The sequence below is a fragment of the Vipera berus genome (genome assembly GCF_964194415.1).
Source record: "Vipera berus genome assembly, chromosome: 6".
In the NCBI taxonomy this organism is placed as follows: Eukaryota; Metazoa; Chordata; class Lepidosauria; order Squamata; family Viperidae; genus Vipera; species Vipera berus.
In genome coordinates, this window is record NC_138208.1 from 59,992,753 (window position 1) to 60,016,340 (window position 23,588).

At 41.2% G+C, this 23,588-nt stretch overlaps 1 protein-coding gene across 12 annotated transcripts in view; it reads left to right on the top strand.

Moving 5' to 3' along the window:
- UBN2 (ubinuclein 2) overlaps positions 1-23,588 on the top strand; it is a gene marked incomplete at its 5' end in the record, with an annotated part of 84,840 nt that overhangs the window by 44,665 nt on the left and 16,587 nt on the right. For 10 of the 12 annotated variants that reach the window (XM_081330472.1, XM_081330471.1, XM_081330467.1 and 7 more), the window contains 3 exons: positions 979-2,502; positions 15,534-15,780; positions 22,072-22,161. In XM_081330472.1, coding sequence (XP_081186598.1) covers positions 979-2,502; positions 15,534-15,780; positions 22,072-22,161 — 1,861 coding nt within the window. The remainder of the gene's footprint in view (positions 1-978; positions 2,503-15,533; positions 15,781-22,071; positions 22,162-23,588) is intronic. The other 2 variants (XR_014026813.1, XR_014026814.1) reach the window with 1 other exon arrangement.

The window sequence follows — 23,588 nt, forward strand, 5'->3', positions numbered from 1 at the left end:
AATGACTGGAACTGCCTAGATGCTAGTTGGCTAATGCAACTTTTGTTACAGTATTTAAGCTTTAAGGATGAAGCAAATTAGGAAAGATCTGTGTTCAAGCAATAATATGGACAGAGTGATGTCATGAGCATTCTGGAAATAAGTACTGTTATTTTAATTGGAGTGAGCATTAAGGCCAAATCCCTATGATGGTTGCAGGTTTGTGTTTTCAAAAAATGGGCCTAAAAACTCAGACCTGTACAATCTAAGGTAAACAGATAAGGACAGGAATTAAAAAGTCAAGGAGACATATAGTAGATTCTTAGCCATTTCCCCACTAATATTTTTCCCTGGTGCAGGCATTTCTATTCCAATTATGTTATTTTTTGCAAAACTCTTCTTAGTTGATGAAAAAACATTTTAGAGGATGAATAACTGCACCATTTTAAATTCCCCCCCTTGGATTTAGAATATTAGGTATATGTAAAGTAAAATGTCATGTTTGTTGCTATTTGTATGCCATTTGGTCTTTAATTTTATCCCTTGCTATTTTAATGGATATTCCGTGTAAGTAACATGAAAGCTGTATATGTATAATATAAAAAATGTGAATCATTATTATCATTGAAAGAAAAACAGCTCAGACTGATCAAGCCATATACTTGCTTTAACTTTTTTTTAAGATTTGCCTTTTGCCTGAGAAAGAAAGATTTTTCTACTTTAGAATAAAGCATGCTCAATAGATCTCAGTGAGAAACAGATTGTAAAATACATTGTGCTGTTTTCTTTCTTTTTTCTCCTTCTCTTCACAGAATCCTTTGCTTTATAAAGAGCTGTTTTCAATAAAGGAGAATATTTGTAGCTCAGGGTGGAAATAAGGGGTCCTTGGTGCTCTTTGAACTTGCTTGTTTTCTTACAGATGTTTCATTACACAAACTAGGAAACATCGCTGCTAGCAGAATTCAAAAACAAATTCATTTTTCTCTCTTTTTACACTAGGATTCTAGTCCGAAGAAGGAGCAGAGAGCATGTCCCCCTTTTGCTTCAGCTTGTGTTCCTGCTTCAACTACTAGCACACCTATCAATGCTGTAACCAGTTGTATTCCAGCTCCAGAGACAATTTGCCTAGATGATTCACTGGACGAAGATCTGTCATTTAATCCGCCTTCACTGGATTCTGTTTCTGATGCTCTGGCTGCTATTAATAATGGGGTCAAGAGTTCTTCTGTTGTGTCCTCTATAGACACATCTGCTTCAAGACCTCGGGCAGGGCTAAGAGAAGAGAAGTTGGCAAGCATAATGAGCAAATTACCTCTGTCATCCTCAAAAAAGATAGAGGCTGTTCAAACACAACATTCATCAAGTCTTATAGCTGGACACACAGGACCGGTACCAAAGAAATCCCAGGATTTGCTTCAGACTGGTATCTCCTCAGGCCTTATTGCTGGATCTTCAATTCAAAATCCTAAGGTTTCCTTGGAACCATTGCCTGCCAAGCTTCTGCAGCAAGGGTTACAGAGGTCAAGTCAAATACAAGCTGCTTCTTCCCAGACCCATATTTCTTCCTCCTGTAAAGGGCAAGCTACAGCTTCTCCTACTTCACAAAGGCCAAAGGATACAGTTGTGCTTGTAACCTCCTCAGAAATCCAAAGCTGTGGCTCCTCAACAGTGCAAGTGGCAAAAGTTCACCAGCAGTCCATTGCCCAACAAAAATATGTGTCTCCTCTGCAAGTTACTATTAGTAAATCTCAAACCAATCCTGTGGTAAAATTAAGTAGCAATCCCAAACTTTCCTGTTCTTCCCCAGTAACCAAGACTTCAGATAAACCAGTAGTATACCGCCTTCCTTTGTCTAATGCCACCTCTGGGAGTTCCCAAATGGTTCACCCACTTGTGTCTCGGACAACATCCAGCACCTCTACCTCTAGTAATTATTTGGCCAAGGCCATGGTATCACACGTTTCTGCCCAGGGTTTCAAGCCTCCTTTCTCCATGGTTCCCTCTCCTAAACCAGCTGCCTCTCCCAAACCCCCAGCACCCAAGCCTTCTGTAACATCCAAACCTACTGCATCTCTTAAACTTCCCTCATCTAAGTCCACCTCTACAACCAAGCCCACATCCTCCTCCAGTTCTTCCAGTCCAAGTACACTAATATCCCAGAACAGTCACCCCAACAATTCCCTTCATAAACAGTCCAGTGGAGTAAATGTCAACCGACAATCTTCCACAATAAATTTACTTTCTTCTAACCGAACCTCAGGCCTTCAACCAGCAAAGAATCCTCAAGCCCCTTCTAAATTATCCAGTTCCTCAGCCTCTGGAACTTCTGGCAAAAATAACATGAGTGGAGTTGGATTAAATGTACCTATCAATAGGGGAAGTGGCTTAAATTCAAGTGGGGCTAGTAGGACTAATCCCTCTGGAGCAGCAGGAAGTGGAGCACAGGGTGCTACTAAACAGTTATCAACTCCACATAGACCATCTTCTGCCTCAGGGTCTACAGTTATACCAGCCAGTGTACAGGTATGTACTGAATCTGAATCTGAACTTAAGATATAATATAACTGTACATAGGGACTATTAAATTGTGAACTGTAGTAATGAATGCAAAGGTGTGTGGATTTAGAAATAAGTTCACTCAGTGTAATAGGATTTACTTCAAGGAAAATATTGAACCTTAAATGTCTGTTTTGATACGGTTCCATATTTAAGCTATAGTTTGTTAAACAAGTTATAATGGCCAGGTTCATACATGACAGTGGCCCATAATGGGTGAGTTTTTATTTAACATTAAGGTAAAAAGTTTTTTAAAAACACTAAGGATTACTCGTAAATACAAATCAGGGTTGTGTTTATCAATATTCCTATAGCTACTAGAAGATGGAATTTATTATAAATCAACTTTATTTATAGCATTTTATGATAACTGACACACTGGGATTTAATACATAAAGACAAAAATTAATTTGTAATATATTTATTTGTATCTTAAGACTTTTTTATTGTGACTGTTATAAACACCATGCAGAATAAATTACTAGAAAAGCAGTAATGCAATAATTACTTTATTTATAGAATAACCCTAACCCCTTGAAAATTACAGCTGCTTGAGAAGAGTTGTTTGGCTGGTAAACCTGTCCCTTTTTGTGATGCTTAAACTGAGCTTTTTTTCTTCTTTTTTTATTTCCTTCCCTATCTATTTAACCACTTCTTGCCTCATTCCTATTAGGTTTCCTTGTCTTTGCTTCACTTTCATTCATTTTCTTGTGTAACTATCCCTCCACTTCAACCTAACTCTTTTTGATATTTTTCCTTTCTGTTTCTTGGGGCTAGATAAAGGAATGTATGTGTTCTTCTTTGTGTGTGTAAATAAGTTATTTTAACAGTTTTGAGTAAAAATAAAAACACTCTTGAGTCAAACTTGACTCAGTAATAATTACACGGACACATCCATGCATTTTTTTGGCAATATTATAGAAATGGGCTGCCACTGCCTTCACAAAAAATGTTATACTCAATTGACCAACATTTCCTAAAGTATGTTCCTTTATTGAATAACAACATTTAGCATAGTTGCTGTCAAGCTTTATACTAGGACAGAGCAATAAATCTCAGGTCTCCAGAGCACTTAACTCTTTATTTAGCAATTGGTTAAACTTGGCAGAAGACTCTCAGGTACAATAGCTAAAGTAGAATCTTAATTGTAGACAAGAATTAAATGTGTTGGTGTATATAACAGTTGGTTTGTTCTTTACAGTGTGAAGAAATAAATGCATAGGTGTGTACTCTAAAATTCAAACTCTAGACTTTTTCTTCCTGCCTTCTGAGTTCACGGATATTTGGACATAGATGAAATATTTTATGTGTATCTTTCTCTTTTTCTGAATCTTGAATTGCAAAATTCAGCCCTTATGATACCTTTCTATTTTCTTCTTCCTATTTCCCTTGAAGTTAGATCTTTTCTTGGTCATGAATGGCTAGAAAGTATTGTGTCCATTTTCTGTTTCTTCAACTTTGGAAGCATATGAGATTTCCAATCCCTCCTTCCATCCTATGAGTTTAGCTAGAAGGAAGTAGAATTTCCATTTCTTTGGTTGCAGCTGTCAAGAATGCCTCTTTTAAATGCTTGCATTTACCTTCCCCCATCCACTCAGCTGAACATCTCAATTTATCACATAGTAACTGTTTATTCATGTCTTCTTTCTTGAAAAAGACTCACAAATTGGCTAAAGTAAGTACTCCATTGCAGACTAGATTGAAACTATATAGGAATCAAAACACCTTCTCTTTATTTGTCCAAGACTTGCTAAGTTTTCTCTACTTCTCACAGTCAAAGAGGATATTTCCAGTGGTGGGATTCAAATATGTGAACAATTGGTTCTCTGTGTGGATGCCGCTTCCGGAAGTCCATTCTGGGCCTAGGCAACAAAAAATTAGCTACCGGTTCTGCTGAAGTGGTGTGAACCAGCTGAATCCCACCACTGTATATTTCAAAATTTGCTTCAAAGCCATGGGAGAATAGAAGGCATGTGTTGAGAAGAACTTTGTGATTAAAGTGTTGGGCAGTCACTGAGCACTTAAGTTCTAATCTACTCTTAGCTATGGAATTTCCCACATGACTTTGGGTAGAATTCTTTCATTCCCCCCAAAAAAGCTGAGAACATAACCATGCACTTATGAATCCTGCTTTTGATGAATATGAATTTGATCAGTCAAGGAAAGACTTTCTGTTCTGCCCTTAGGAGTCTGATTTAGTACTAGCTAGATATCAAGGAAGTTTTCTGGGTGGAGAATGGAGATTGGAGGAGGGTCATAAGGTAAGAAATATTCTAGCTTACATGATAAAATAGTCTAACACTAGAAATTAAAAGGTGCATTTTTCTAGCTTAGCAGAAGGGCTACATTTATGAAAGCACCAAAGACCTCTTTGCACTTGATCATTGTAGACAGCAGGATCCTCCAAGTAAATCAAGAAATCTCTAGATGCAGAATTAAAACTCCCCCCCCCCCAAAAAAAAAATCATGAGAAATGTGGTTCATAATTTTCATGAAGATCAGTGGGTCATTAACCAGTCTGGAGGCCACTGTAAAAAAATAATAGATCAGAATATTTTATTTGGCCAACAAGTGATTAGACAACAAGGAATTTGTTGCCAGTGCAGAAGCTTTTGGTGTACATGCAAAGCAACAGAATAGTAATAATAGTTATAATAATAATACCAATAAGAAAGGGTAGTAAAGAAGATAAGAAGGATAGTAACAATATATTTAGCCATACTACATGGGTAAATACACCTAGACATTAGACAGTACTGAGAATTAGGTGTTCAGCAGAGTGATGGCACAAGGGGAAAAAACTGTCTCTGTGCCTAGTTGTCTTAGCATGCAATGCCATATAGTGGTGTCTATAGGGGAGGAGTTGATGTACAAGATGTGAGGGGTCTCCTTCTGACCCTTGCGCTATACAGATCTTCTATGGAAGGAAGGCTGTTTGCAATTGTTCTTTCTGCAGTCCTAAGTATCAGTTGGAGTCTGTGCCTGCCCTGTTTGGTTGCTGTACCAAACCAGTTATAAAAATACATATGATAGATTCAATAATTCTGTAAAACTGTATCAACAGCTCCTGGGGCAGTCTGCACTTCCTGGGTTGACCCAGGAAATATATTCTTTGTTGTGCCTTTCTAATGATGGTTCTAATGTTAAGTGTCCATTTCAAGTCCTGGGAGATTATAGAACCTCAAAACCTGAAGGATTCTTCTGCTGAAACTGTGCTGTCGAATATAGTAAGACAGTGGCCCTCAACCCCTGGACCAAGGCCCACTACTAGGCTGCGGCCTATTGGGAACCAGGCCGTCAAAGTGGCAGGAGAGCATACAAAGCTTCATTTGCGCATGAATGGGATTTAGGTGAAACCATTCCACCCCCCCACCAAAGCCACTGCCAAGGTCGGTGTGCAGAACCAAAAAGTAGCAAGAGGTGGTATAATAAATGGGCTACTCCTAAAATCCACTCTACAGTTTCAAACATGTTCAACTCCAGATTGTTTCAACTGCACCACAGGGCCAGTTGTTCAACTTCCTGTCTATATGCAAACTCATCACTGTCTCAAATGAGGCAAATGATTGTTGTATCGTTTGCAAACTTCAGTACTTTAGCCAGGAATCCCTAGAAATGGGGATTATTAGCTTAGAAGCAGATTCTCCCTCCTCTTTTTTAGCAGATATCTCTATAACCCAATCTGCCCTTTGAATCTAAAAGCCTGTGTTTCAATTCCTTTCCACACATCCTGGACATAAACTGTTTCAATTCCTCCCCTCAGGACTCATCGCGTGCCAAAACAACTAGACACAGGAACATTTTTTCCCTCATGCCATCATTCTGCTGTACACCTAATTCCCACAGCGCTGTCTTATATCTAAGGATATTTACCCATGTTCTATGGCTGTAGTATTATTATTATCCTTCCCATTTTCTTTACTACTGCTTCTTATTGGTATTATTATTATGATTACTATTACTCTGTTGCTTTGCAAGTACACTGAGAGCTTTTGCACCAGAGATAAATTCCTTGTGTACTTGGTGAGTAAATATGTTATATTCTCAATAGTCTCACTGAGCCAAGTTTCTGTAAAGCAGAATACTGCTGAGTTAGAAAAATTAAGGTTGTTCCTATTTAGAGAGAGAAGTTCATTGACAAACTTACATTTGACAAACCTAAACAGTTCATCCTTTGACAAACCTACATTCACTGTTGAATTATTGATTTGTTAGGTGAAGCAATGGGAGTGGAGTCCTAACCTACCTCCTCTTCAGTCTCATAGCAGCATGCTTCCTCTCCTTCACTTCCTTTGTATTCTCCAGCTACTGAAGAGAACTGTTGCTTCTCTGATCATAATATCCACATAACTTCTGCCTTTGCAAAGACAGGAGAAACCAGAGGAAAAATATTCTTAGAAAATTGTCTGATCTTCAGAAGCTCATTTTTGGTGTATGTAATCTGTAGTTACAGAAAAATAAAAAAGAATGTTAAAAACAATAGACAGCATTTCACCAAGGCTGCCATCAGTGGCACCATCTTGGGGATCTTGAATAAATCCTGAGAATTCATTTTGACAATGGAAGGCAATTTAATATTCACGACCTTTTTTCATGCAAATTAGTTTGTACGCCCCTCTCAGTTTTATTTTGGTAAAAATATGCTTTCTTCAGACATACCAAGGGTTAGGAAATTATGTAAATTGTTGCTGAATTCAAGAATTAGTAACTGGACGTCATGTAGAGAGCTACTTTCCCTGATAGAAAAAGTTAGGATTACTCATCAGCTAAGCAAAGGGAAAGATTAAACTACTAGGTGGTGTGGTGGCTGTTGTGGAAGAACTGCTACATCAAAGTGACCTTATCACTTTTAACTCTCTGGAGATCCTTCAAGACCAGATTGGGTCAGCAGGCCCGGGGGTCTCAGGAGATTGAAGAAATACTGAGATTGTCCTTTGTAATTAACATGTGTTTTTTAAATTTTGTTTTAGTTTTGTGCTTTCTATAATTTTAACATTTTAGTGGTGTTGTTGTTGTTATTGATCATCGCACTGTCACCCAGATGTTCAGACTGGATTTGGCAGTTTTGTCTACCTAGCGAGTCCTCACCAAGGACCTGGGATAGGCAGATGTGGATGTTTGATGGTATTACAGATATCGTCGCAGGATGGAAGCAGTTCCTAGTAAGGCCGCTTTTTGCAATTGACTAATGGCGAATTTGTCAATGCCAATGGTGTCCAAGTGGTGCTCCAGTTGTTATGGGATTGCACCCAAAGCACCTATTACTATTGATACTACACTTGCTTACCTTTGACACAGTTGTTCTATTTCGATTTCTAGGTCTTTGTATTTTGATATCTTCTCCAGTTCTTTCTCTTCTATTCTTTTTTTGTATATATTTTATTGGTATTTTTAATATAACATAAATCATTCAGTAATTTGTAAACAGTATGTTGTCTGGGTAACATTTATAAGACAATCTTTAACAATTGATTTCTATAATCTATATTCCATATGTTAATTTCAGTTGATTTCCCCTTTCCCCAAAGTATCTTTCTTTGCAAAACATTAGATTAAAACAATTCTCATTATTTTGATAAACAACAATTAAGTATATAGTTTTTCCAATAATCCTATTTGTCATTTTAGTTGCCTTATCTTAAATCTTGTTACTGTGCTTATTTCAGCTTATTTCTCCCCCCAAATTCTAAATATTCTTACTAGTGACAATTTTCTCAACAGTTAACTACATTTACATTGGTGGATTTAATTCTATTTTTTCCATATAAGCCCTCTCATACTTTTATATTTCTTAATAAGTAAAAAAGTAGAAAAAGAAAAGAGGAGAGAGACAAAAAAGAGGAAAAAAGAAGAAAGAAAAAAGAAAAAAAAGAAAAAAGCACTGAGATACAAAAAATAACATACGACTGAAGATATGTATCCCTCCTAATTTAATATATATTTAAACTAAGCATTCCATTCAGTAGATGTAATCATCTAATCCTTTAACTCTCATTCAAAACACATTTTTATGCTTTTCTTAAATAACTAAAACATTTCCTTTGTTTAAATCATTTCAACTTTTTTTTACACAAAGGAAAAAGAAAAAAAACCATTGTATTAATTATAAAAAAAAGAAAATTCATCCCTCTAAGAGTAATATATTCCAAAGTTTTTCCATTTCTTTAGCCATATTCAAACAAATGTTTCTTATTGTATTAGTTAACAACAAAAAAATCATCTCTCTAAGAGTAATATATTCCAAAGTTTTTCCATTTTTAGCCATATTCAAACAAATATTTCTTTTTTAAGTATTCTCTCTGATAAGTCCCATCATCTATTTTCTTGATTTTCATTTTAATCTTTTTCCCCTGGCCATTGCCTTTCTTAATCAGTATGTTTTGCTGCATCATTCATTTCCCTGTAAAGTATTTTTTCTCATTCTTTTCCTTATCTTCAAAGTTGCTTGGACGTGTTGAAATATTTCCCATTTGAATTAAATCATGATTTTTTATTTTATATGGTTCCATCTTTAAGTCTCTATCCTCAGAATTAGGTTCAGTCATCTCTACTGTATTTTCCTGGGAAATTTCTTGGAGTGAAATTAAGTTGGAGATAAGTTGATTCATACTCTGAAGGTTGTTCTGTATTTCTTTGTGGTTTAAAATCATTGTCCTTTGAAATTGTTGCCACTTATCATATGTTTCCTTTTGTAAAGTATTCATTCCTTCAGATTTGTTACTCTCACTTTGTTTACACAGCTGCATTTTTTAAGAACTTTGAGGGTCGGAGGAAAAAAATTCTCACCCACCAGTAGGTGTCAGCGTTTGCTCATTTTTCAGGTCTTTCTAGTCTTTTTTTCTCTCTCTAAAGGGTAAGTTTTACCACTTCCGGTAACCAAAAGGAGGGAGTAGAATCCCCCTCCTTCCCCCCCCAGAGGTCTCTTATTTTGGGACTTTCTTCTTCAGGAAAATAGGTAGGATAGATAAAATCAATATTCTTACCCAGATTCAAGCATGCTGTTTAAAATACACTTAGTTTAAAAGCTTATGGCTTCCGTTGTTTTCAGCTGTGACAACATGGAGTTAGCCAGCCTTTTCTTCTGTTGGTTTCTGGGAGGCTTCTCCTGGACCGAGACCGCCGTCTCTCCTAAGTCCCTGGGATTTCCTTCCTTCATTCCATCCCTTCAGGGTTGGTTCTGACCCCTGAGGCTTCCCAACAAAAAGAAATTTCAGCCGAAGGGTTCGGCATTCCGAATCTTCCAACTGCTCCGCTGAAAAACAGGAACCGGAAGCCTCTTTCTCTTCTATTCTGCTGTCTCAAGGCACTGCCACATCCACTATCCAGACTTTTATCTTTCTTATCAACAGTTGTTAAGTCTGGGGTGTTATGTGGCAGATGCTTGTCTGTTTGAATTCTAAAGTCCCAGACCAATTTAACTTCTTCATTTTCTATGACTTTCTCTATTTTATGATCCCATCAGTTCTTCCTTGCAGGCAAATGATATTTCTTGCAGATCTTCCAATGCACCATTATTGCTAATTTGTCATGCCGCTGCTTGTAGTCAGTCTGTGCAATCTTCTTGCAGCAGCTTACCAGGTGGTCCACTGTTCCTTCAGCTTCTTTGCATAGATGGCACTTACTGTCTGTTGTTGTCTTCTCAATTTTGACTTTTATGCATTTGTCCTTAAGGCTTGGTCTTGTGCACCTAGAATTAGTCACTTGGTCTCTTTCTTCAACTTTCCTGCTCTTAGCTATTGCCAGGTATTGTTATTATTTGCTTTCCCAGCTATTTTTTTTAATGTACTGACCATGTAGTGCTTTGTCTTCCCATGCCTCCATTCTGTTCTTTATTTGGTCTTTCTTATAGGCCAGTTTGTTCTCTCCAGTAGTCAGTAAGCCTTCCTGACATACTAGACTTCAGTGCATCTTCATCATTGTCCTTCAGATATTTTTCCAAAGCCATTTTTTCTTCTTCAACCATCTGATGTACTTGCAACATTCCACGCCCACCTATTTGCCTTGGTAGATAGAGTCTGTCAACGTCACTGCGTGGATGAAGGGCATGATTCATTGTCGTTATTTTTCTGGTTTTCCTGTCCATTGCCTTTAGTTCTGCTTGAGTCCAGTCCACTATTACAGCTATGTATCTAATGACTGGAATTGCCCAGGTGTTGATTGCCTTCATGGTATTTCCTTCATTGAGTTTGATCTTTAAGTTCTTCTTCACTCTCTTGATGTATTCATCTCTAATCTTTTACTTGACTTCAGTGTGCTTGATGTTGTCAGCTTGAAGGATACCCAAGTATTTGTAGTAATCTTCCTCAACCAGACTCTTAATGTTATTTTCATGGGTCATCTTGATTCCTTCAGTTTTCACTATTTTTCCTTGTTTGATAATAAGTGTGGCACATTTGTCCAAGCCACAAATTCCATTGCAATATCTTGGCTATATATACGGACAGTGTTGAGCAGCAATTCTATTTCAGATGATGTTTTTCCATACAACTTCAGATTATCCATGTAAAGGAGGTGGAATAATCTGGCAGATGTTTTTGATGTTTGATAACCATGGCCTGAGTAATTAAGTTTTGTTGACAGAGGAAACAGTGCAATAACAAATAGTAGTGGTGATAGTGAATCTCCTTGAAATATACCTCTCTTGATATTAACCTCTCCCAATCTCTCACCATTGACCTGCAACTGTGTCTTCCATTGTGCCATCGATCTTTGCACAAATTTTCTGTTTCTATTGACTCCTGTTATTTCTAGACAATTGATTATCCAGTCATGTGGCAGAGAGTCGAATGCCTTTTAGTAATCAATCCATGCCACATTCAGGTTGGTCTTCCTTCTCTTGCAGTTTTCCAAGATAATTTTGTCTGTTAGGAGTTGATCTTTTGTTCCTCTGCTATTGGGGTGGTCTCCTTTTTGCTCAGGTGGAAAGAAATTGTTTTCAACTAGATTTATTTATTTATTTATTGATGGGATTTATATCCCGCCCTATCTCCCGAAGGACTCAGGGCGGCTAACAACAGAACATATAATAAGTACAGAAATCAAGATAAAAATGAAATTAAAATCATCTGTGCAATAAATTAAAATTAAAAATTAAAAGTAAATTAAAAATTCTAAATATAATTAATTAAAATGCCTGTCAGTCCAGGTCAGCCTGGTGGAACAGGAGTGTTTTGAGGCCGCGGCGAAAGGATTGGAGATTTTGGGCCGTCCGAAGCTCAGGGGGGAGCTGATTCTATAGGGCTGGCGCTCCCACAGAGAAGGCCCTCCCCCTGGGGGTCGCCAGCCGACATTGCCTAGCTGACGGTACCCAGAGGAGGCCTTCTCTGTGTGAGCGTACTGGACGATGGGAATTTGTTCCCGGCAGCAGATGGTCCTGCAAGTATCCCGGGCCTAAGCCATGTAGGGCTTTAAAGGCAAGTACCAGCACCTTAAATCTCACCCGGAGGGCAACCGGTAGCCAATGCAGCTCACGCAGGAGGGGTGTAATATGGGAGTATCGGGGTGCTCCCATCACAACCCGTGCAGCTGCATTCTGCACCAGCTGAAGCCTCCGGGTGGTCTTCAAGGGCAGCCCCATGTAGAGAGCATTACAGTAATCTATACGGGAGGTAACGAGTGCGTGGGTGACTGTACGTAGGTCATCTCGGTCCAAAAAGGGGCGCAATTGGTATATAAGGCGAATCTGTGCAAATGCCCCCCTAGCCACGACTCCAATATGATCTTCAAAACTGAGTCGTGAATCTAGGAGGACGCCCAGATTGCGTGCTTTATCAATGGGAGGTAACATCTCTCCTCCTATAGTCAAAGATGGAACCTCTTGGACTAAACGAGATGACGGTATGTACAGCCACTCAGTCTTGGCCGGGTTGAGTCGAAGCCTGTTTTCTCCCATCCAAATCTGTACCGCTTCCAGGCAACGGGACATCACATCGAGGGCATCACTGGGTTGGTTCGGGGTGGAGATGAATAGCTGGGTATCATCAGCATATTGATGATATTTCACCCCGAAGCCACAGATGATCTCTCCCAGCGGCTTCATATAGATGTTGAACAGGAGGGGCAAGAGCACCGATCCCTGAGGCACTCCACAACTAAGAGGCCTAGGGCTTGACCTCTGCCCTCCTGCCAACACCGTCTGCGAACGGTCCGAGAGGTAGGAGAACCACCGCAGAACGGTGCCTCCCACTCCCAGCCCCTCAAGCCGACGCAGTAAGATACCGTGGTCGATGGTATCAAAAGCCGCTGAGAGATCTAATAGGACCAGGACAGAGGAATAACCTCTATCTCGGGCCCGCCAGAGATCATTCACCAGTGCGACCAATGCCGTCTCCGTGCTATGCCCGGGTCTGAAACCCGATTGGTACGGATCTAGATATTTAGCTTCCTCCAGGTTCAAAGGGAGCTGTCGTGCCACCACGCTCTCAACGACCTTCGCAAGGAAGCGAAGGTTGGAGACAGGACGGAAGTTGTTTAAAACAGCTGGGTCCAATGCCGGTTTCTTGAGGAGGGGCCTTACCACCGCCTCTTTCAAGGCGGCAGGGAAGTACCCCTCACTCAGTGAGGCATTGATAACTGCTAGGAGCCAGCCTCGTGTAACCTCCCGAGATGCATAGACTAGCCAGGAGGGACACGGGTCCAACAAACATGTGGCGGCACTTAGTTTCCCCATGATCTTGTCCACTTCATCCGGAGTCACAGGATCGAACTCTTCCCAAATGTACTCGGTCAAATTCATCGTTTTCCTCTCGTCAGATACTGCCCAGTCAGAGTCCAGACCAGCCCGAATCTGAGCAATTTTGTCCACCAGATATTTACTAAATTCCTCAGCCCGTCCATGTAGGGGGTCCTCTCCCGTCTCTTGATTTAAAAGGGAGCGGACCACTCTAAATAGGGCGGCCGGGCGGTTATCTGCGGACGCAATGAGGGTGGTGAAGTAGGCGCGCTTTGCCACCCTCATTGCCACAAGATAAGATCTAGAAAAGGATCTTAACTGTGTTCGGTTAAGATGCTGTTGGACTGAATCAGCTACCACACCAGTTAGCAATTTGAAAGTTGTTGGTAAGCAGGTAATTGGCCTGTAGTTGCCTGGTGCTGCCCCTTTTGCTGGATCTTTATTATCAGGTAGATTTTCCCAGTTGTTAGCCACTTTTCAATTTCTCCTCCTTTTAGTATGTTGTTCAACTGCCAAACATCTAACAGTTAGATGTTTCAACCAAAAACCGTGCACTTCATCTTCACTTGGTGCTGATCAATTCTTGCTCTTTTTCTACCAATTCTGCTGTTATTACTAGTTCTTTCATTTCAACTTCTGTTTTATTTGCATCCACCTCTTTTAACCAAGCTGCGTCCTTGTTGTATTTCTTTGGGTTATCCCATATCTGTGTCCAGAGCCATTACTATTACTATTGTTGTTGCTGCTGTTATTAATGTTGCTGTTGTTGTTGTTGTTCGTGTATATATGGTTTTTACATATATGCCCAGAGTCATTGATTATAAGATAGGTGGTTATATAAGTGTAACAAATAAGTGTATCTTTCAACAGTCCTCCTTTGGAAAGCTTCTCTTAGGGCAGGGGTCGGCAACCTGAAAAAGCAAAAGAGCCACTGGGAACTGGTTCCATCACACATAAAAAAAAGTGGGAGCCACGCGCGTGCGTCCACGCACACGCATGCGCAAAATGTTTTGTTTTTTGCGCATGTGTGTGCGTGGACGCACATGCGCGGTTCCACTTTTTTTTATGTGGATGCACCTGCGCGGCGGCGGTGACGGGTCTCCCTGGTGACGGGCGCTGGGTTGCGGCGGCGCCTTCAGCCCAGGCACCGCTGGAGCCACCCCCGGGACCTCCAAACTGCCGCCCATTAAATGTCTCTGAGATCTTCGGGAGGTTACTATTTTCTAAGTATTTTACAATTTTCTCTCTTGAAATTTCCTTCTTATCATATAAGTCTTTATAAAATTCTTTAACTATCTTTTTTATTTCTTCATTTTTATATTGTAAATAACCTTTCCCATCCAGCAAATTGTATATCATTTTTTTTTCTTTCTGTTTTTTAACTTTATAAGCTAACCATCTTCCCGGTTTATTGGCGTTTTCAAAAAAATTTTGCTTCGCTCTTTTTATCTGTTCTGCCATTTTTTCTGTCCATATCTCTTTTTAAAGTCTTTTTTTTTGTAGTTGCCACCTCACCAAACTTAGTTTTCACATTTGCACTGTCAGTTATATTTATTGCAAGAAAAAAGAGCCAACCAACATTTGCTATCACTTAAATCACTTAAATCAGTGACGCAGTGGCTCAGTGGGTTAGGATGCTGAGCTTGTCGATCAGAAGGTCGGCAGTTTGGCGGGTCGAATCCCGAGTGCCGCGTAACAGAGTGAGCGCCTGTTACTCATCCCAGCTTCTGCCAACCTAGCAGTTCAAAAGCATGTAAAAATGCAAGTAGAAAAATAGGGACCACTACAGTGGGAAGGTAACAGCGTTCCGTGTGCCTTTGGCGTCTAGTTATGCCGGCCACATGTCCATGGAGACGTCCTCGAACAAGTGCTGGCTATTCGGCTTTGAAACGGAGATGAGCACCGGCCCCTAGAGTTGGAAACGACTAGCACGCATGTGTGGGGGAACCTTTACCTTTTTTAAATCAGTGGTCCCCAAACTTTCTGGCTTTGTGGACTGGGGTGTGTGTGTGGAGGGGATGGTTCCATGCGAGGGTGAGGCCACATGCACACACAGCTCCATTTGCGCGAGTGGTGGGCACATGTACCCACTGTTTGCACATGGAGCTGTATGCGCGCTCGTCAGCCGCTTCCATGGCCGATAGTGGGCCTTAGCCTGGGGGTTGGGGACCCCTGACTTGAATTATATCATGAATTAAGTAATAAATGAATAAATATTGCTATAAATTATTGTTTCTGATGAATGGGAGAGCAGATGATGCTTAAATACATTTGGTATGCTTTGGGTTGCTTCCAAATTTAAAACATTTTTAAAATATCTATGTAGTCAACAACAGGTGCATCATTACTGGCAAATGCTTCACCTTTGACTCTCATGGCATCACCATTGTCTGTAACCAGTCAGAATGTGACATCTACTCCACTGACTCCTTTTGGGATGCTGGGAAGTCTTGTTCCAGTGACTATGCCCTTTCAGTTTCCATTGGAGCTTCTTAGCTTTGGAACAGACACGGCTGGAGTGACAACCACCTCGGGATCTACCTCAGCAGCTTTCCACCATAGTCTAACTCAGAGTAAGTAAAACTGGGGTTTGGGGGCTCTTTACTGTTTTTCAGTAAATGTTTCTTATCAATGGCAGGTTCTTTGAATTTTCTGTATTTGTTGGAAAATTAGTTTGTTGTTTATGCCTATAATTATTTCTCATTGTTTTCTTAGCTTAATTGTCTCAATTGTGATGTGGCTGCTAGAAGCTACTAGATGTCTTGGCTAGATGACTGTACAAGTGCATTGCTGTGAATAGATTTTCCAAATAAACATGTGCAAGGTGTGATGAGTTAGGACTGGTAATTTAAACTTTTGCAAATAGCGACTAATGCATGGATTGGCAATAGAAAGTGGAAGAGTTATTTTAAGATAGGTTACCTTTCCTAAAGCTACATGCCAAATTTGCATAAAATTGATTCCAGTTTTTCACTCCTTTTTAAACAGATTCTTCTTTGCTAACATTTGGAATAATTTATAATCTTTTTTTACAGTCTTCATCTCGCTGATACTATGCTATTGCTCCTTATTTTGCTTCCTGTACATATTCTGTTTGGTGCTATCAAATGTATATTGTTGGTATACTTTGCAGGGACTACCATGTTTCCCCGAAAGTAAACCCACCCCCAAAAGTAAGCCTCTTCTGATTTTTTGGGGGGTGGGCCTAATATAAGCCCTCCCCCCAAAGTAAGCCCTGCAAGGACAGCCTGCCTGTGATGAGGCGAAGCCAATGGGGGAGGGGGGATCTGATCCACGGTACCTGTATACCGGTTCCTTTTTTTTTAAAGAAAATTTTATTGTTTTAAAGTTTTACACTTAAATATTTGAAAATCAACATGGCGGCTGAGTTGGTCAATAATTCAATAACATACAAATATCTTTAGTACAGATCTCAAACTATTACATTAAATGTTTCCTCTCTTTTCTCCTTAGTATTTACTGTCTCATATTTAAATTACCGTATTTTCCGGTGTATAAGACGACTTTTTAACCCATGAAAATCTTCTCAAAAGTTGGGGGGTCGTCTTGTACGCCAAGTCGTCTTATACGCCGGAAAATAGTACATAAATCAATCGAGCGCCCCCGTTCTTGCAAAGCAACTTCAAGCCTCCTTAGTCCAGTCCCCCCTCCAACGTGACTCTCCCTTCCCACCCCCAAGAGCCTCTAAGCCCCTTCCCCTCCCCCTTGCAAACGCCAGACCCCGGGAGCGGCAGAAAGCCCCATTTCTGTTGAGGATTGGCAGCGGGGGTGGGATGGGGGTGTGTTTGGTTTTTATTTCCCTCGTCTGCTGGGTGGTTGCAGCATGTTTTGGTCACTTCACATGACCCTGGGACAATGTGACCATCATAAATATGAATCAGTTGCCAAGCATCTGAATGTAAATCACAAGACCCTGGAGATGCTGCAACATTCCAGCTGATCGGCGCTTCTTCTGGGCTCAGCAAAAGCGCCAGGATCAGCGCTGAGCTCCAGCTGGCGCCTGGCGCTGATCCTGGTGCTTCTGCTGAGCCCTGACAGCCCTGCAGCTCCAGCTGTCTCTCGCTCAGGCTTGTGCGGTGCTGCCACCCGTTCAGCTCATTCCCCTCCCCCGCTACCACTTTTCTAGGATGGTCGCGTACCACCTGCCAGGTGCCAATGTACCACAGGTGGTACCCATACCACTGGTTGAAAAGCCCTGGACTAACAAATTGTCTCTATTTTTCCATCTCAACGTAGTTGTCCTGAACTGTTTATCTTGTCTTCAATCTGTTCTTCTTGATCCTCAGGTTCTTTCTGATTTATGTAGAAAGTCTTTTCCTTTTTCCATATTGTCAGTCCCTTTTCTGGGTTTTCCATTGACTGTATTTGTTGATCAGTTGAATCTTCTGTCATAATCTTTAATTGTTCCACCTTTTCTGTTATATTCTGTGTAGTTGATTTTTAGTTGTAATCAAAGTTTAAGTTCATATATCTGGGCTGACATCTTGTTCTTTTCTGTAACCTTATTTCATCAGTAGCTGTAAGAATAGTTTGATGAATTGCTTTCAACATAGAGAGAATCTGTTCCTGATCTTCATCCATATTCTCTTAGTAGTGTATTAGGTTAAAAGCTTTACAATCAGAGAATGCAAAAAAAAAGATTTTGTCACTGGATAAGGAACACAGCTGGGCTTCTCACAGCTGATGTGTCAAGGTTACATAAGTCTTATCTATTGTCTGGGCTGCTGACCAAATCTCTCTTAAGCAATAACAAATTGTAGTATCAGGTTTAGCCACAAGATGTCACCCCTACCATTTAAAGCAGGGGTGCCAAACCTCTGGCCTGCGGGCCGGACACGTCATCCGGAAGCCGTGCCCACCCCATTGCCGGCAATGGCAAAAAGGCTCCGATACATTGTTAAACGTCACGTGACGTTGCGAGTTTGACATGTCTGATTTAATGTTTTCTTTTAAATACAAAGTTTTTATAATCTTTTCAGTTTTGCTTCTTTTTTATAAGTAAAAACCCTGATCTTCAGTAAGCATAGATAATCTTTTAGTCCACAAACTTTAAAAAATAGAATTCCAATTAGGATCAAGTTATTCTTTCAACATTTTAAACTCCCCTGGATAGTCAGACGCTGCTGTTTCTAGAGGGAGCGATAAAATCTCCCTTCCCTCTCCACAGGGGAGAAAGTACTTTAAGCAGCTTATGCAGGTAAAAAAAAAATAGTTAGGATTTAAGAAAGATAGATCTCATCCAGTCTCATCCATGCTGCTTTAAAATTGCCTGGTAGTAAGTGTGACTCTGGCTGTCTGCAGCCTAGTGACAAGCCATATTGCTATGGCCGGTCTTTCGTCCACCAGTTTGGAGGGCTGTCCTGGATCGAGCGGAAGGGCTACCGCCCTCCTGTGATCCAACGGGGATCCCCTCCTTGCTGGTCGCCTCTACAGGGCGACTTTCAACCCTTTCCAGGGTCCCCCAGCAAAGCGAAACTGGACACGGAAGATAGAGCTCACCTTCCAGATGTCCATGGCGGCCACGTTGGCAAACCCAGTATACCGGTTCCTTACTGCCGCCCGCTTTGTTCCCTGGCCTCACGGCAGCATAATTGAGCAGAAGGCGGTAAATGGCCGTTTTCGTCACGACGTGGCTGTTTGTCGGCAGACGCAGCCATTTGCCACCTCGCGTGATGCACCCAATGCCACTGCCATGAGGCTTGGCAGGTCCTCTCCCCTTCTGAGCCATGTGCCATTATACCGGTTCCCTACTTCTGCCCGGCTTGTTCCGCAGCCTCATGGTAACGGCTGTCATGGTTCCAACTAATGAAACACTTCAAATGATCTTCTGGCATTGTTTATGCTAAAAAGTCTATAATAATGAAAACAAGACGTCGGAACGGCATGAATAGATGCCAGAATCTGAATTCTCCTCCCCTGAACACATCGTATCAAACACAATTCCCTCCCTTAATTTAAATGTCATAAATCACATTCTCCAATTAGTTTAACATGCAAAGCTTCGCTTCTCCATTCCTTATCTTATTAAAAACAACCAGGGTAGCATTCTCCTCCCCCCAGCTTCATTTAATTCAAAGCAAAACAGTTTAAAGGAAAAGGCTGCCTCTTATATTGTCAGAGGAAAAACATCCAATGTTTGCAGCATTGACAGTGGCATTGGGTGTGACGCGTGAGGCGGCAAACAGCCGTTTTTGGCACAATGCGGCTGTTTGCCGCCTGCTATGGACATTTGCCACCTCGCGCATCTCACCCAGTGCTGCTGCCATGAGGCCTGGTGGATCCTCACCCCTTCTGACCCATGTGCCGTTATGCCAGTTCCTTGCTGCCACCCGGCTTGTTCCGCAGCCTCATGGTAGCAGCATTTGGCAGGAGGCGGCAAACGGCCAGTTTCGGCGCGACACGGCTGTTTGCTGCCAGCTGTGGCCATTTGCCACCTCGAACATCGCACCCAATGCCACTGCAACATGGCTTGGCCAAAAGCAGCCGTGGAACAAGTGTTGTGACTCAGGGCCAGCCTGTGGGTCCGGCAGCCGTCTCAGATGTCTCGGATGACTCAGATGAGGGGGAGGAGGAGTGTGTGGAAGACGAACCGGCTGATGATGGTTTGGAGGCTTCGCAGAGCCCCCAGCCGGGGCCCTCTTCTCAGCTGCGTGAGCCCGATAGTGCGGAGGATGATGACCCACAGCTGGCCCTGTTCAAGGACGCCCGACGCAGGAGGCAGTCGAGCAGGACCAAACAGAGAAAGGCTGTGGGACTCCTCGGGAGGAGGCACAGGGAGGCCACGCCCTGATCTCTAAATAAAAGGAGTGTTTGGGGAAGGGCTGGTTGCTGAAAGCAACCCTTCCGTTTGAGGATTCAAGTTCCAGTGTTTTTGTTTCTTGTTCTGTTATTTGAGTAATAAATCTTGGCAGACGCTTTCCAGCCTTAGACGCTCTCCAGTCTCTACTGTTTGAACAGGGGTTTGCCTTATTGCAAGGCCGGTAGCAGGCTGGTTCAGAACAACAAGTGGGCCATGTTCCCCCCTCACCTGCCCATTCTCTTCTCTATCAGAGAAGAGAACTTTGCAGCTCTGCGTGTTTGTGGGACTACCGATAAAAAAAAAGTTCAATCAGACAATCTGATTGAACTTTTTTTTTTTTTGGTCTTACAAACATGGCGAAGTCTGAGAAGCGAATGGAGAAATGGAATGCAGCTGAAAGGCAGGTTAGTAAAAAAAAATGCTTGGGGGAGGTGAGGGCATCTGGGCAGGGGCAGGCGTGGCAACCTTATCCTGCGTGGTTTTGGCAGGTGTCTGGCAGGGGGAGGGAAGCATCTGGTCCACCACCACGCTCTCGCTGCTGCATTGCTTCTCCACCCCATGCACAGGCCCCACCCCACCCCTGCACGCTCTCAGCCTACTGGTGCCGGTACCAGCAAAAAGTAAGCCCTCCCCGAAAGTAAAACACTGTGCTTACTTCAGAGCCCAAAAGAAAGTAAGACAGTGTCTTAATTTTGGGGAAACACAGTAGCAATGAATATTATTATATTGCCCATTTAAAAATTTGTGAATCCAGCTTCCACCATTTCTCCAACTTTTGCATTTCAGTTTCTGATTAATAGCACTATGTCTTTTCTAGATATAGTACCCTATGTTGGAGCTTTTAAATTTATCTGTTTTCTTCATTTTCTTCTTTCATAGCATTTTAGTTAATGTAAATGCATGCATAACAGTTGATATATTTATTAGAAACCTGAAGTTCTGATAGATCTAATCCTTAACCACATGCTTAACAATGTCCTTTTTTAGTATTGTTGCTAAACCTTAACTTCATAGGCAGTCCTCAATTTACAACTGAGCCCAAAATTTCTATAACTAACCCAGACAGTTGTTAAGTGAATTTTGCCACATTTTACAACCTTTCTTGCCACAGTTGGTTCTTGCCACAGTTAATCACTGCAGTTATTAAGTTAGTAACACAATGGTTAAGTGAATCTGGTTTCCCCATTGACTTTGCTTGTCAAAAGGTCACAAAAAATACCACATGACCCCAGGACACTGTAACCATCATAAATACCTACCAGTTGCCAAGCATTCAAATTTTGATCGCATGATCACAGTGATGCTGCAACGGTCATGTGAAAAATGGTCATAAGTCATTTTTTTCAATGTAGTTGTAACTTCAAATGGTCAGGAAAAGAATTGTTGTAAGACAAGGATTACTGTGTATGGAGTAAGCCATTCTGTTCCACTTACCAATAAATGAGAATGTTTGTAGCTCAGAGTTGAATTGGGGTTTTTTTTAATGCTCTTTGGGTTGGTTGTTTTCTTGCAGATATTTCATTACCCAACCTAGACAATACCCCAATCAAGAAACTTGCCAAACAATCTAACAGTAAACAGCTCAACCAAAGAACTTCCAAGACCACTCCCACCAACACTGACAGAGCAAGGCACTAAAATATAAACTGAGAGCAAGCCTCACTCCCTACTAACACCAAATGTTACCTAGTTTACGTAATGAAATGTCTGCAAGAAAACCACCAGACACAGAGAGCACCAAGGACCCTTCAACTCTTTCACTTAATTTCATTTGAAATACTTTTCACATTTTATATTTTGACTGTGAAGAACTTGTATTTCTGTTCAATTCATTTGACATCATCAGTAACCGATCTTGTAGTTTTGGACTGGCAACATAGTAATTGGCTTAAACATCCACTTGAATTTGTAAATCCTAAAAGTTCATTACTACACCGTTAAATAACTAAACTTACTGTCTACAGAGATGGTCAGAAAACTATGACCGTTAGCTGTTAATTTTGTGATTATATCTGGGTTTTTTTCCTTTTGTCTGTCATGTCAGATTTATTGAAGGGTTTACAGTCAGGAGCTCAGCATTCAGCAGCACTGTCTCATACACCTCTGCCTGCTCATTTGCAGCAAGCTTATCCAGGTAAGAAAATATATTTTCTAACTTTTCTAAAGAGAAGCCAGCTGTCTCACACTACACATTCTACAGTGATAAAATTTTCTAAGACCAGTTTTGAGAGCGCAACAACTTTCTCAGCCATGGCAGGATTCCTTTCACTGAATGTGAATCTCTTAGAGATGCTCTAATTTGCAAATCTAATTTGACTTGAACAGGAGATTGGATTCAATTATGATAAAGGGTTCAATAAATAAACCCTTCCAATTCTAACATGTTTTCCCTGAGATCTGTCAAAAGCATGGGAAAAAGTAATATTCATCAATTTTGTTCCAGGGATAATTGTCCACTTGGGTTAAGACTTACATTTCTTTCCCACTCAGGTATGACTCATCCTTCTTGTCATTACTAAAGAGAGAATATGAAATATGGTGTAGCCTTTGGTAATTGCCTCATCAATTCCAAGAAAAAAACATCCTGTTGAAACATAATTAAAAAGAATCAAAGTTTAATACTATTGAATTTAATGTTACTGCTTGTGCAGTCAGGTGTTAGAGTGATTTATAACTAAAGTGGCTTATTTTATGGGTGGGGTCATATATTGCATTAAATCCTGGTTTGTTACCATGATTTGTAAAACAAATCATAGTGGTCTAACTCATAAAGTAAGCCCCTAACCATAGTATTCAGTGATAATGGCTAGTCAGGTGTTTTTTTTAAAAAAAGCCTATATATATATATATTATGGTCTAGTACAGGGCTTTTCAATCTTTTCACCCATTGTACCACTTTTAGGATATGGCAACATCTGAGTACCACCAGTCACCTAGCAAGGTGTCAAAAACTTGACCAAAAAAAGAGGAAAAAAGTGATGAACTATAGGTAGTTCTCAACTTACAACAGTTCACTTAGTGACTGTTTGAAGTTACAGTGGCACTGGAAAAAGTGCCCCCCAAGCCACAGCCGAGTTAGACATCTGCCTGCCCACCCAGCTGTGCTCTTCCTCCTGTCCAAGTTTTTCATTGTTATGAGCATTTCTGTTGAGGATTGGCAGTGGGGGGTGGGGTGTTTGGTTTTTATTCCCCCCCCCCCATGCTGGGTGGTTGCAACAGGTTTTGGTCACTTCACATGACCCTGGGACACTGACCGTCATAAATATGAATCAGTTGCCAAGCATCTGACTGTAAATCACAAGACCCTGGAGATGCTGCAACATTCCAGCTGATTGGCACTTCTTCTGGGCTCACCAGACGTGCCGGGATCAGTGCTGCTTTCAAGATGATTGGCGCTTCTTCTGTGCTCATCAGAAGCTCCGAGCTCCAGCTGGAGCCTGGCTCTGAGCTCTGACAGCCCCAAAGAAGCGCTGATCCTGGCGCTTCCACTGAGCCCTGACAGCAGCCCTGCAGCTCCAGCCATCTCTCGCTCAGGCTTGTGCGGTGCTACCACCAGTTCAG